General features: G+C 40.7%; 1 protein-coding gene across 2 annotated transcripts in view; it reads left to right on the forward strand.

Moving 5' to 3' along the window:
* Positions 1-14177, forward strand: part of LOC145470637 (uncharacterized) — a 23235-nt gene extending 9058 nt beyond the window's left edge. The window contains exons 7-19 of one of the 2 annotated variants that reach the window (XM_081454446.1): positions 18-69; positions 1229-1776; positions 2938-3225; positions 3513-3818; positions 4273-4468; positions 5166-5371; positions 6364-6548; positions 7320-7655; positions 8367-8578; positions 9835-9875; positions 10928-11024; positions 12477-12660; positions 12762-14177. In XM_081454446.1, the coding sequence (XP_081310572.1) occupies positions 18-69; positions 1229-1776; positions 2938-3225; positions 3513-3818; positions 4273-4468; positions 5166-5371; positions 6364-6548; positions 7320-7655; positions 8367-8578; positions 9835-9875; positions 10928-11024; positions 12477-12660 (2651 nt within the window). In that variant the 3' untranslated portion in view covers positions 12762-14177. Of the gene's footprint in view, positions 1-17; positions 70-1228; positions 1777-2937; positions 3226-3512; positions 3819-4272; positions 4469-5165; positions 5372-6363; positions 6549-7319; positions 7656-8366; positions 8579-9834; positions 9876-10927; positions 11025-12476 lie in introns of both variants that reach the window. The other variant, XM_081454445.1, reaches the window with a different exon arrangement.
* The last annotated feature ends 909 nt before the right edge of the window (positions 14178-15086 follow it).

The raw sequence follows: 15086 nt of genomic DNA on the forward strand, positions 1-15086 counted from the left end.
TATTATGTTTTTTTTAGATATGCCAGTTCTTGGTCACTGGCTGCTGAATGGTCAAGACGAACTTCTAAGGTTGGTGATGATCAGTTAATCAATCAGTCAATCAATCAATCAATCAATCAATCGATCGATCCATTCATCCATCAATAAATCAGTCAGTCGGTCAATCCGTCAATCAATCAGTCAGTCAGTTATTCAATCTGTCAGTCAGTCAGTCAGTCCGTCGGTCAGTCAGTCAGTCACTAAGGTCAGTCAGTTATTCACTCTGTCAGTCAATCAGTCAATCAGTCAGTCAATCAGTCAATCATTCAGTTAATCAATCAGTCAGTCTGTCAGTCAGTTAGTGAGTCACTCACTCGCTCACTCACTCAGTCAATCAGCTAGTCAATCAGCTAGTCAATCAATCAGTCAGTCAGTCAGTCAGTCAATCAACAACTCTATTTATGTGCCTAGACCACTAACTGATTATCCCTGCAGGCAGCCTGCTATTTGTGGACATCTAGCACAACGAAAGTTGCGATATATGAAATGAGAACTGCTATGTTTCATTATTGGTTTCAAACGATTTGCATTCCATTCACACTTTCTTGGTATTCTATTTCAGCTTTAATAGCATGCCACTCTTTGCTTCTAAGTTTGGTGATGATTAATCAATCAATCAATCAATCAATCAATCAATCAATCAATCAATCGATCGATCAATCGATCCAGCAATCAATCAGTCAATCAATCAGTCAGTCAATCTGTCAGTCAGTTAATCTGTTAGTTAGTCGGTCTGTCAGTCAGTCCGTTAGTCAGTCAGTCAGTCATTCGGTCAATCAATCCGTCAGTCCGTCGGTCCGTCAGTCTGTACGTCAGTCCGTCAGTCTGTCAGTCAGTCACTCAGTCAGTCGATCAGTCAGTCAATCAGTCAGTCAGTCAATCAGTCAATCAATCAATCTGGCAATCAGTCAGTCAATCAGTCAGTCAGTCAGTCAGTCAATCAATCACTCAGTCAATCAATCAGTCAGTCAGTCAGTCAGTCAGTAGTCAATCAGTCAATCAGTTAATCAGTCAGTCAGTCAGTCAGTCAGTCAATCAATCAGTCACTCAGTCCGTCAGTCAGTTAATCAATCAATCAACAGCTCAATTTATGTGCCAAAGCTGCGATATTTGAAATAAGAACTGCTGTTTCATCATTGGTTTCAAGCGATTTGAATTCCATTCACACTTTCTTGGTATTCTATTTCAGCTTTAATAGCATGCCACTCTTTGCAGAGGGACGGTGTCCTGGCAGTAAGGCCGCTTTTTTCAACCAAACAAATTCTTTCGCCAGTGCACCTAAAATCGATCTTAACGATCAGAGTTTTACCATTGCCTGTTGGTTAAAGCAAACAACATGGGTCCCCGATGAGTTGGCAGCGATTTACGGCGACTGGTATTATCCATGGCAGTTTCTATTAAGCATAGAAAACCAGAAGATCATATTTCATCGCCACAAAGATGGAAAAGAAGAATGGTTTTCTTTAGGGAGTACCGTGAGCGTTAGCTCAGACAAGTGGACCCACGTGGCTGTTACCTGGGATCATGTAAAAAGAGCTTTGTATATCTATGCTGACGGGAAAGAAATAGGGTACAGATCATATGAACCGGAGGTCAAGTTCTATGGACCTACAGGGAAGCTGTACCAAATCGGTAAGGACGGTCATACCACGGAGAACCATCAGTTCCACGGATCGATTATGGATCTTTATGTCTTTGGAACAGCACTGACGCTAGATCAAATCAATAAACTAAGAGGTGAGCTGTGTTTTTTTAAACTGAAAATCAGTTAAATATTAGCCTTTCGCTATCTGTCATTGTATCCGTCTTGACGTGGTTTGTTACGATAGTTTGGTTTGCGTAAAACTTGCCTACTTCACGTAGGTTTCTCATAGAAGGCCGTAAAATTCTTTAATATCAAGGCATCTGCTTTACCGAAAACAGGGCCATCTTTAAAGATCCTTTTAGAAAGGTGAGAGGTGTCAATGCATATTGCTATTTTCGTTGCTGTTGGCGTTCACTTCAGCATTGCATATATTGATGCTAACAATTGAAGCAGTGATGTTGGCTACAGGCATCATATAAACTTCTCAAACTCATTTAAAATAATTTATGAAGTTAAAACAAAGAAAATCACAACCGTGAAGGAGATTTGGATACCCGGTATTAATTAGCATAGATTTTGACAAATTTACCTCCCCGTTTACTCCTTAGTTTTTGTTTCGATTGAGAAGATATATCAAACACTCGAGACAGTGTTTCATCGGCTATCCAAACACCTCGAATTTCGTCAAATATACTCCGTTGCGCGTCGTATTTTCAACTCTCTTCTCGGTGTTTGGATATCCGGATGAAACACTGCCTCTAGTGTTTGATATATTACATCAAAAACTCGAGACAGTGTTTCATCGGCTTTCCAAACACCTCAAATTGTATCAAAAATACTCCGCCGCGCGTCATATTTTCAACTCCTTTCTCGGTGTTTGGATATCCGGATAAAACACTGTTTCTCGTGTTTGATATATTACAAGATGCGTCAAGTGTTTAGTCTTTGTAACTTTTCCGATGTTTGTGAGATCATCACCTTGTCAAGGTAGTCTGGGTAGAGTAGCAGGAACATCTGGTGTCTATCATGATCTGTGATTAACTTGTGTGGATGGGCGCCAGTCCTGCCCGTCAATGTGGGGCCGTTAGTCAATTGAGGGCTCATCTGCCGTTTTATAGATTTTGTTTTTAATCCTAAGTAATGTCAACTCATCCTCTCCACCAGGGAGGAACTGACGTGTGAGCCACCACAACCGAGCTTATGATTAGTTGGCACTCTAGTACGTGAGTTGTGCCTGAGATAACTTACTCTGTATATTTGAAAAACAAAAATGAAATAAGATAATGTACTGAACCATATTCTTCTGAAAATAGGTGTTCCTGGTATCGTGAACTCGACCAAGGCTGTACCAGGAGGGACTGTTGTTGTCGCATGGGAGCCTCCCTTAGAAGGGGCGTGTCCAGTTATCACTTACACTGTGTACTACAGAAAAGTGGCGAAGAAAAGCAAGTGGCAATCAGTTACCGTGAAAGGAAAAACAAACAGTTATACGCTGCAGCTCAAATGCAGGGAAGAGTATGAGGTAGCTGTTACCTCACTGAGTGGATATAAGGAAAGTGCTTTCAATGAGAGCAAGATATGGAACTTCAAAACCCAAGGAGGTGATGTGGCATATAATAAGTCATGCAGTGATACTTACAGGGGTTTAACCGGGCGTTTTTGGTTTAGATTTTCAGGCAGATGTGCTTAATTAGTTAATTATGTGAAGAAATAAATGTTTTAAACAAAGTACTGAGTTTCATCGTTAACTGTCATAATTTGACACTACTAATGCTTGTGTCACTAATTTCGCTACAGTACTTTCAAATATCGGTATGTGCTGGAATATTTCTGAGGTGAAGCATTTTTCTCCAGCTGATGCTTTAGATTCTGTTCTTTCTCTTTACAGAGGTTCCGTCAATTCCTTTCATCAAAAACAAGGAAACAGAAATATCGAGATGTGATGTGATCCTTACATGGAGCCCTCCTGCAGACAACGGGTGTCCACTGACCATGTACACAATAAACTACCAACGAATTCAGCCACGAGAAATTGGGGAGCCCTGGTACCAAGTTAACCTCACTGACATCATGGCGACTAACTTTACTCTATCGTTATCATGTGACACGCAGTACACGATCGAGATCTCGGCCTGGAATGAACTGGGAGAGAGCGAGAGGTCAAGGCCGTGGATAATACAAACACTTCAGTCAGGTACTTTTTCGAATATTTCCTCTTGCAATCTCAGCCATAGTGAAGATAACCACCGAAAAGAGCCTGGTGACTAGGCAAAAAGATGGTGTTGTGCAAACTGTGAGCATTTTCCGTTTCTCGACATTTATATATATATTCATTTATTTATTTAAGTGAAGGCAAAGTTGGCATTTTGGTATGGTATTTCAGTTCAACGAAGAAAAGTTTTATGGAAGAGTTCTTCGGAAAGAAACTGATTCCACGATAACCTCCTACGCAGACCCTCTGCGCAATTCGTCACGCAATCTTCCTCACCCACGTGGAAGAGGAAGATTGTCTGACGAGCCAAAAGAGCGTCAGTGTCCGTAGGAGACGGGTCCCACGATGGTAGCCGGCATTTCCATCTCTACTGGCATTAAGAATATAGGCCGAATGTGTCTGCTTTAAATAATATTCACCTTAATCTTGTTCCCAGCTTTAGATACAAACACAGAAACAAGCTTTAAGAAATCTCCAGAATCTGACGGTGGTAAAGGACTTTCTGCAACACAGTTATCTGCCTTAATCGGGGGACTTTGTGCCCTACTTATCATCATTTCAACGATAATATTTGCGCTTCGACGGAAAGCAAAAAGAAGGAAGCGACTTGCTCATAACCTGAGGCCAAGGAGGTAATTCAATGCCATCTTTGTCCTGACTCTCGAATAGACATACTCGAATTTAAGAGTAGCTATAAAGCTACTTTAAACCCTGAAATGACGCTCGGTAAATAATACTCGTTGTAGCCGCTAAAATTCAGCAGCGCACACTACACTTTTATTCACAAAAGTACACCACAAGATACTTGTTGTACGGGAAAATAAACGGTCCCGTCCCAGCGTGACTGTTCTAGCAAAGAAAGCAACGACCAAATACTAAGAAAATGCACAAAAAAATGAAATACAGGTAACGGAAGAACTTAGAACGAACCTTATCGGTGAAACTCCATAACGCATAAAAAGGGAAAACGTATGATACGACGCCACACAGATGCTTAAACGACGAAAACTGTAACGGCGAAAGCGTAGACTAAAGTCTACAACAACGAAATCTACAACAACGCTAATGCATATTAATTATCACGCATAGAAATCTAGAGCGCCGAATAATCTAATTGTTTTAGAATAAATCTACTAGTCGTTCAAAACTTTTATCTAAGTTCTCTTCAAAGACCCTTGGAAAACGCAAAGAAGCGGCCGCCATTGCACACTGCTAGGCTACTCACTGTCTGCAACAGAATAGTGTAGCGCAGCCAATCTGAGAACGGCATTCGTGATAGGAGGCCAGTAAGAGTAAACCACTGAGTCTAATTTCCTCATTTTCCTTTAGATCGAAATCCACCATTTTTGCCCTTAGTCGCTGGGAAGTTCTACCCGAGCAGGTTGTCTTCAAGGAAGAGATTGGTCGAGGGGCATTTGGCAAGGTGTTTAAAGCCACGTTCAAAAAATCCCCTGGAATTGAAGTATTTTATAAGCCAAGAACACAGACTGTCGACTTCAAAGAAGACCAAATTGTAGCTGTTAAAGTTTTGGGAGGTAAGTAGATGATTTTCAAGTTACAGGTCATCTAAGGCCCCGTCCGCACGTATCCGGATATTTTTGAATCCGCAACGTTTTCTTCCCGGATTCAAAAATTTCTTCGTCCACACGTAGCGCATTCAAATCGAATTCGCCTGTCCACACGTATCCGATGGTATCTGGATTCACACTAGAGAAACCAGGCTTACACGTTGTGCCGCCATATTGGTCTATTATTCGGTAAGGGACTGGACACAATTTTGCTACGTCGTCGGGTTCGAAAATATCCGGATTCACCGTCCGCACGTTATCGGATTCGTTGCGGATTTATTTTTTCCACTCTGGAGAGCGTATTTAAAAATATCCGGATTTGCTGCCGAATTCGCCGGATGCGTGTGGACGGAAGCCGTATCCGGAAAGAAAAAGACGCGGATTAAAAAATATCCGGATACGTGAAGAAGGGGCCTAAACCAACAGCAAAGAATCAAATAGGCTAACCCCCGGGGGAGACTCCCATATCAAAAGAACGGGGATTGCACGTCGTATCTTTCTATAAGGGGTTAAAAAAGCAGTTTTGGTACTTCTTGGAGTGTTCAGCCTCAAAAGGTCCACGGTGGGAGCTTTTGTGGTACCTGTTAGAGTATTGAGCCGAAAAAATATGACAGGAGATAATGTGTTGTTTTAGAATTGGTACCTCTTAGGGGCGAGAAAAAGTTCAAGCCACGCCCACAAAACAGGATCTTGGTACCTCTTAGGGCTTCTTTCCGAAATTTCCGACGAGCAACCCCTGGGGTCTAAACTACGGTTTCCATGTGTAACATTGATCACCAAAACCACGGAACAAATAACACGTCTACTTGTATTGTGAAACTTTGATTGGTTTGTAATATTTGACGGCTACTCTGCTAATGGTTAATGAAAGTTTGTTTCATGGTGCGCATGTGCATTTTAACCAGCTGCAACGTCATTGACAAGTTCCTTCAGAACTGATCACGTGATTATATCTCTAGACACAACAGACGAGGAAGCCAGAAATCAATTTCTTGAGGAAATTGAACTCATGAAGGCGATTGGCTCACACAGGAATATTGTCAGCATGCTGGGCTGTTGGGTTAACTCAGATCCAATATTTCTGGTATTAGAATATGTTCCATACGGAGATCTATTACACTGGCTGAGGAACAAGAGAATACAGGTAAATTTAATATCACATAAGCAGGGATGGCGCAGTGGGGAGAGGGCTTGCCTCCCACCGATGTGGCTTGGGTTCGATTCCGACTTGATGTCATATTGAGTCTCGCTTTTCTCCGGCTACTTCAGTTTTCCTCCCTCCACAAAAAACAATATCGTCAAATTCCAATTTGAACAGGATAGAGGACCCGCTGAAAACCAACTAAGCTGATGTGGCCTCCTTCCTTAATGTTGCAACTTATTTTCAGGTCTTAGTTCAAAATCAGGTAGAACATGGAAAGCATTGATAGAAGTTCTTTCACCAAACTACTTTAATGAGTTTCGTCAGTACCGTTTACACACATTCTTTTCCAGCACTTTTTGATTCTCGTCGTGAAGCAAGCTGTTACTCCAAAACGCTGAGGCTTCAGCGAAAGTATCAGAGGAAAATTTAGCGGCGGGGGGGCGCGGGGGGGCGCGGGGGGGCGGTGGATTGGGTGGCTAGCTAATCCCTCTTTGAAGGAGCAAAAACTAAAAAAAAAAAAAATTAAAAAAATTGAATATTATGACAGAAATAAAGTCAACACTCTAGACAGGCACCTCATCGTAACTTCTTCTTTGTGGTATTGCTAGCATTTCTGGTGCAGTAGTTTTAAGTAATTTTCAGATATCAAATTGCCACGTTTTTGGGGGAATGACCCATTGATTCTGCCACCCCAAGATACCACCCCACCCACTTATTAATTTTAAGCCCTTAATCTCTTATTAATATCCTATGATTTTTTCCCTCCGGTAGAAAAGCTATCAAAAAAACTACAGTAACGAGGAAAATCACTTGAGGCTGGCTGCAATTGAAGTGCAATTTAGTACGGATATGGATAACGAATCAAAGGCACTGCTGACGGGAAACGAGAAAGAAAGCATGGATCCTAACAAGCTTAACGTGGAAGCTGCTGGCAAAGAGAAAGTGGGAGAAGAAACCAAACCGGAAATGAAAGAGGGGGTGGAGAATCACTACGAGGATCAACCGGTTCCTGTCACTCAAAGTGGTTGCCATGACAATGTGCAATGCGAGGAGGAATTCAACGCAAAGGATCTTCTTTGCTTTGCGTGGCAGATAGCGCGCGGAATGGTAGGTTGCAGAGCTTGGGAACAGCAAACTCCCAAAATGTTTGAAATGGTGGCCTCGTTCACCTTTGAAAAGCGGTTGAACGTTCCCAGTATTTCGTTTGTGTTGCGATATGGTTTTATCCAGTGATTGTTAATAGGTTTTATGTCCTACAGTTTGTAACTTCCTTTAAGCGCGCACTCGCTATGCATCGCACACATATTATTATTTTGCAAGCACTGATTTAGGACAATGATAGCAAAATGTAAACAAAATTACAGGCGGCTTTCGACATACGTCTCTGAAACCCGCATCTCCCCGCATACTAGTCGGGCGCGATATCTACTACACCATCGGGGCAGCCACGCTGGATACGTGGCACCTTACTGATGTGAGTAGATCGAGCGCGGTGAACCCAAGGGACATTTTTCATTCGCGATACTTGTGTGTTTCGTGGCTCCTCCTCGAATCGGGATTAGATGACAGTAGGGATATCAAGTTATTTAAGCCAGGAAAGCATTAAATAGTTTCTCTACTGATTTAGTACGTCTTCCTTATTATTAATTCCCTCCACACAAACCAACATCTCCAAATTCCTATTCGACCAGGATAGAGGGTCTGCGTGAAAACCAGCTAAGGCTGATGTGGATTCTTCTCTAAATTTTGTGATTTGCTTATTTATTACCGTATTTATTTATTTATTTATTGATCTTATTATTTATTTATTTCACGCAGAACTTCCTATCAAGTAATGGATTTGTTCATCGTGACTTAGCAGCCCGCAATGTTCTACTTGGCGAGAACAAAGTGGTAAAAATTTCTGATTTTGGATTGATGCGACAAACCCACGAGAATGTTTACCACCTAAAGAAAGGCAAAAAGATACCCGTAAAGTGGATGGCGCCTGAAGCACTCCACAACAGTGAATACACCACCAAAAGCGATGTGTAAGTTTTGTTTTGAGCGTAGAGAGTTAATTAATAATTAAAGTAACGTAACTCTCTGGAAGGTTGGTACACTAACCTAGAGCAAATGCCTCTTTAACACACTACAACAGTGAACACACCACCAAAAGAGATGTGTAAGTTTTTTCGCTTAAATTACAGAGTTATAAAGTAACGTTAGTCGGTACACTAACTTAGAGCAAATGCCTCTTAAAGGAGCCTGCTCAATCACGGTATTTTGACCGCGTACAAACTTACCTTTGGAAGGAAACGTAAAAATAGTAGTTTAGTAAGATAGAAAAACATTTAAGAGTTAATAATAAGCCATAAAGAAACAAAAATTGTTAAGGATAAAGAAGATTAACACGGATTACAAACGGCGAACTTGAAAAATCTAGGCTAAGCTTTTCAAGATGCGCAAACTGTGCCGTAGCTCCTTTAAAAGATGTCACTGAGAACAAATACTGGCATCTTGCCAACGACTCGTTCACCACATAAACAAAATCGACAGGCGGACCTCAAACAGACCGACTTAATTTGACAAACAACAGATCGAGAGTTACTAGAACCGACCGATGACGATTGACAAGAGAAGATTATGGTAAGTTACCTTGATCTTCTTCTTGTGTTGACAAACTTTACACAAGAGTTTTAGAGCCAAAATCGGTCAGTCTAAACGGAACATACATGTAACACCAGCGACTGACAAACACTTTTCATTTGACTCTGAAGATGACTTTCGCTCAGGTTGTCGAAACGTCAGTCACCAATAACGGTTCTTTTCAGAACTACACTCACCCGGACGATCACGCTACACGAGGTAAAGCAATGCTTGCTTCTGCTATACGAGTAAAGCAATTGGTCTAAAGTACGACTCTCTACCATAATTCAGCTTTACACTACATAATGTGACGGAGGATACTGTAAGAAACTCACTCGCACAAGTTTTCGGTGGATATGGCATCTCTTCTGGACCTGCTTGGAATTAGTTGGTCATTCGTTTTTCCTCTTTGTTGATAAATTCATCACTGTACGGAGAAGCTAGCATAAATTCGTCGATGTCAAATACACAAGGTTGTCAAATGCCTCGGGTAAAATGATGACGGACTCCTGAGATCCGTTAAACGGACGGTCTGTTTAACTAAAAACGTTAATTACGTTGTTTCATCATTATATGAGCTGTACTAAACGAAGATTTTGCCAAAAAATTAATTAAGTGGCAAGAGATGTTTAATTTTTTAAAATTATTTTTTCCTCAGCTGGTCTTTTGGAATTCTTCTATGGGAGCTTTCCACAATGGGTAAGGACTAAAACAGCAAAAGTTTACTTTTTCTAGTGTTTTCTATTCAAGTACGCTTTTCGGATCCAATGTAAATGAATCGGGTATTATTTAAATTAGAATCGAGTATAGAAATTCAACGTTTTATAATTACTAACTGTCATAATCAAACAAAACAAGAAAACATGCATCTTTCTACTGCTTCTTCCTTGAATAATTACTGCCAGAAAACAACAAGCTATATTATTCCTTGGACTAATAAAAATATATTTTTTTGACTAACCAAAAGAGTTACGACTGAGGCTGAATTGTCTCATACTGGCTTTGGTCCTGTTTAGTTGTTCGATATAGCTAGGTTATCTGGATTGCTTTTCATTTCTACAAAAATTTAGAGAAGACTCGTAGTTTAATATCATCCCGATCGGGATTGCATCGGGAACGGTCTAAAAATTGCTCTTAAAAAAAACAACATGAACACTGTATGTTTCTGGTCTAGAGGCTGGGTACGCGCAGTTTACACCTGTTTATTTACTTTTATTTATCACGTGGCTGGCTCTGTGAGCGGGCAAGATAAACCAAATTCTGCGCTGTGATTGGCTACCCGAGCGGGCAAGACAGCGCTACCTTGCCCGCTAGGGACGATGTGCTGTGTCCCTAATTTTCCAGGAAGCCAATCGATAAATTCTTTATTGACCAAGCTTATGGCAGGATATTTGCCTCGTTATTTTAGCCAGTTTTTGGGCAATGATCTAGCCTTCTCAAACTCATTAATAATTCATCAGTTTTAAATAAAGGAAATCATGACCGTGACGGTGTTTGGATAGCTGATCATAATTAGCATAGATTTTTACGATTTTAATACTCCATTTTCTCCGTTTCCCTCCCTCAAACACTCAAGACAGTGTTTGATCACATTTCCAAACACCTCGAAGCTCGTCAAAAATACTCCGCTACGCGTCGTATTTTCAACTCTTCTCGGTGTTTGGAAATGTGGTCAAACACGGTCTTTCGTGTTTGATATATTGCATCTAGCCATCCATCACACACTTTATCCTGTAAACATCCTATTGCAGGAGGAAATCCCTATCCTGGAATAAACAACAAAGAATTGTACAATCTTCTGAAAACGGGATATCGCATGGAACAACCAAACACATGTTCTGATAAACTGTAAGTAAAACTAATGCTGAAACTATCGATTTAGTGAACTCATTGGCTCGTATATCATGGCATAATACTCAAATTCTTCTGAGCAGTTTCTTCGAAACACATTTTAATACACATAATACTAAAACCTGAAAATGTGGTTTCCTTGGAAAAAAAATTTAAATATATAAACGGTCAGTATATAGATCAAGTAAGGCAGTTTCTCGCTACGTGCAATGGACTCCCAGTTAAACTAATGTTTTCGCTAGTCAAATGACAAGTTGCAAAAGATTTGTTACCAACATAGGGCAGTCCTTTGTGTTGGCGATTTTGTCTAGTCAGGCCGGTTCCACAAGCTTCGCTCCTTATATCGGGCAGCTCGTCATGCAAACAACAGTCTGAATTTGTAGTGTACATACTAGTTAGGCAACCCTTTCGAGTGATATTCCATGGAATGTCCCACGAGTCACTTGCATTTTCTCGGTATTCACCCATGCCTTTAGGCGACAGCGAGTGTGTAAATCAAGAAAATAAAGAAAGTGACAAGTAGGATATTATGTGGCATACCACGAGAAAGCGTTGCGTGACCTCACATAATTCAACTGACGGGTCGTTACTCCTACGAAAATGTAAGCAATACATTGCTCTTGGTTGAGCAGCTTCATGTAAGCATTTATGCAGGCAAAGCTTCGTTAATAGGGGAGCTATATAGGTATGTGCACCCCAAAGGGTATGGTTTTTTTTTTTAAAGCCGTTTTGCTCATAAATAGGAGATGGTTTTGCACTCTAGTCTTGATATGCGTATGCTTTTAAGAAGAAGCTACTTTTTCATCATTAAGACCATCAACAAAAGCCCTTCACAAATTATGTTTACGGCAGTTTGACATTAGTCTGAACTAGGGAACTAATTATAAGGCAGGTCTCAAACAGGTTGATTTAATTCATAAATAGGGTACCAAATTTTCGGTCATAAATAGGGTAAGGGTTTTGGGAAGCGGGCCGCACACCCCTCCCCCGGAGTTGATAGCACGGGAAGTCCATGATTTTAAAAAACATTTACCAGGCATTGTTGGTATACAATCCACGTACGGCATGCACGTGATGTAACGGTGTAAGAATTAAACGTTCCTTGAAGCTTATCACACAGGTAAATGCGAGCCTTTGCTAGAAGGCGAGAGTAGCAATTTTGTTTGCGAGCCCAAGATATTTTGCCTTTAATTAAAATTGCGAGACCAAGACTTCTAACGTTTCAAATGCGAGTAAGAAACGTTCAGGCTCATCATGTATAAATACGAAAACAAACAATTCGATGCCTCGAGGCTTTCTTAGCATCGCAAAACATCGAGACTCACTAAGACTAAGAGACTAAGTGACTAAGAGACCCGTAAAATTGGACGATCATTTCGCGAGACGCATAGTTCTTAAAGGATCATTCATCAACACTAATTATCTTAAACCTAACTGCCCTTTTTTCAGATTTGAACTGGTTTTAACTTGTTGGAAAGACGAGCCCAGCGAGAGACCATCATTTGAAAGTGCGACGAGATCACTGGAAGAAATGATGCAAGAGGACGCTCCATATTTGGATTTTGAATCGCTTGATGAATCACAGGCATGCTACTGCAGTGAGAAGCTTTCTGAAGACGACGTCACGGTCTAGGTGTATGATATATGACGTCACGTCACTGAAGATGACGTCACTGTCTAGGTGTAGGATTTATGACGTCATGTCACGTCACTGAAGATGAAGTCACGGTCTAGGTGGAGGATATATGACTTAGAAGCAAAAAGAAGAAAAACGACGAGAACTTAGCAAGAGACATTGTAGTGTTGGACAATGACTTTAAGAGTTAAATGACGTTGCTGATAAATAATAACAATAGTAATAATAGATATTAATAAACGAAATCTACATTGTGCCAAGATTATAAAAAATATCCCAAAATTAAACCAAAGCTTATTTTAAAGACTAGAAATACGTGTTATAAAATGTAAAAATGCTGCAAAATGTAAACAAACTATTGACGGTCAAGAGAAATTGTATCCCTCGTTAATAAGGTTTGTCTTCCACTTGCATTTAAATAGAGTAATATTCGGACTGTGATCTCGTCACAAAGCACAATGCCTACAGCTAGTGGGTTGCGTTGCGTTCTGTGCCAGGATACTGTAATGTTATAGCGCCGCTCCCTATTTAATAGTATATAAATATGGCTAACTGCCAAATTGCTTGAGATAGGCCAGCTGCATTTCATAATTCAGAAGAAAGTTATATTGCTGTTTGCTTCGTTATGGAAAATTGACAAACATGTAAACTACTCTCCCAAGGTATAGGAAGATTAAATTAGATAAGGCAAAATCACCTGCTATGTTTTTATTGGCTAATCGGCTTGCTGTGATGTTTGGCCTTGCTGGGGAATAACCTACGATAGACCAGCTACATTCCATTCAAAGGGATTTGCCTAAATTCCCCTACTGGGAAGACTTCCCAATAATTATGCCTCGCTACGTTTTTTTATTGGCTGTAATTGGCCTGCTGTTATATTTGGCCTTACACTGTGCGACAAATGCCATAACAAGACCTAGAAATGTCTGATTTTTCTTATATCTTTTTTTCTAAATCATTAAATGTGAGTAGGAATACCTTTACATAATTCAGTTTAATTTTCTTACATGTGTACTGTAAACAGATCTTTTTACTCCTTTGAGCTCCATGTGTATTATGGCTGGGCATTTGACTTAAAATTAAAGTTGAAATTTACGGAGTAAGGAATTGACTTTATGACAGTTTTACTCGGCTCAAAACAGTGTGGTCATCATATATCGAGGTGGTCATATGCACGAACGCCCGGTAAATCATTGGTTAATAGCAGAAGCAGGGGCGCAGCCAGGATTTTTCAAAGGGGGGGTCACACTGTGTCAAAGTGAGGGTATTCACCAGATTTTCATGTCGTTTTCGCCACCTGTTGTAGGTTGTTTGCTTAAAAAAGGCTTATAAAAGGGGGGGGGGTCACGGGCACCCCAGGACCCCCCGTAGTTACGCCCTTGCTGAAGCATATCATCTTGAAAGGTGATAAGTTTCTGTTAATAGCACACATATTCCTTCCAGATCGTATACATTTGTCTTCATAGAACAAAAGCAAGTCCAACAACTCGCTAGAAGAGCTTGAAGGTTTTCGGTTTTGCCCCATGCAAGTCCTATTATTATCAAGCGAGGTGTAATTATGATGAAAATGTAGAAATATTAACACAATATTTCTTATTGCGTGTATAGGATCTAGAGCTTATGTTGATCATTGTGACACAATCTATCACATAACTGCTTCGTTCTATGTACACTTTAGGTCTCCGAAATTGCATCACGGGCACATGCCAAATTGTCCGCGTAATGCGCCTATTCCACAATTACGAAATGCACTTAATACTTAAACCTAAACGTACCTTTTTCTTACGCTTCGCCTCGAGTTTGGTCAAGCCATAGTTCGTATTTTGGCGAGACGTAGTCGAGTCAAAATACCGAAGCGAGACCAAAATTCGGCCAAGTGAGCATGATATGGTAGCCATATCAGGTCAGTGATTTGATATCGCAGGATATATGGGTATCAGGACAGTAGACACGGCTTCTGATTGACTAATTGCGAATTTGGTTAAAGTAATCTAACAAATCAAACTTACCCCCCTCTAGTGTCTGCACCTGTACTGGGCTACTAAACGCTCCGGTCTGATTTCCGTCAACTGTAGCCACGCGTATCTCATATGTTGTAAATGGCTCAAGCCCTTGAATGCCCTTGAACGTCGTTACGACAGTGATGTTTGCCGTGACATTTTTGACAGAAGTCCATTTAACCGTGTAGTTGTAGGCATATTTGGAACTGTCGTTGCGTGACACGGGAAGCCATTGTACGTTCACAGAAGTGGAGCTTGTGACTTTGGCTGTGACGTTTGCCGGAGGAGGGGCTGTTGCTGTGTGTGCCAAATGGAGAAAACAAATGAAAAAAAAAAAAAAAACAGTTTGACTCGGCTAATTCGAACTCGGCTATTTCGAACTGAAAACCATTTCCAGTGCCCATGCCCTTCAGTCATATACTA

Source organism: Orbicella franksi, chromosome 15 (genome assembly GCF_964199315.1).
Source record: "Orbicella franksi chromosome 15, jaOrbFran1.1, whole genome shotgun sequence".
NCBI lineage: Eukaryota > Metazoa > Cnidaria > Anthozoa > Scleractinia > Merulinidae > Orbicella > Orbicella franksi.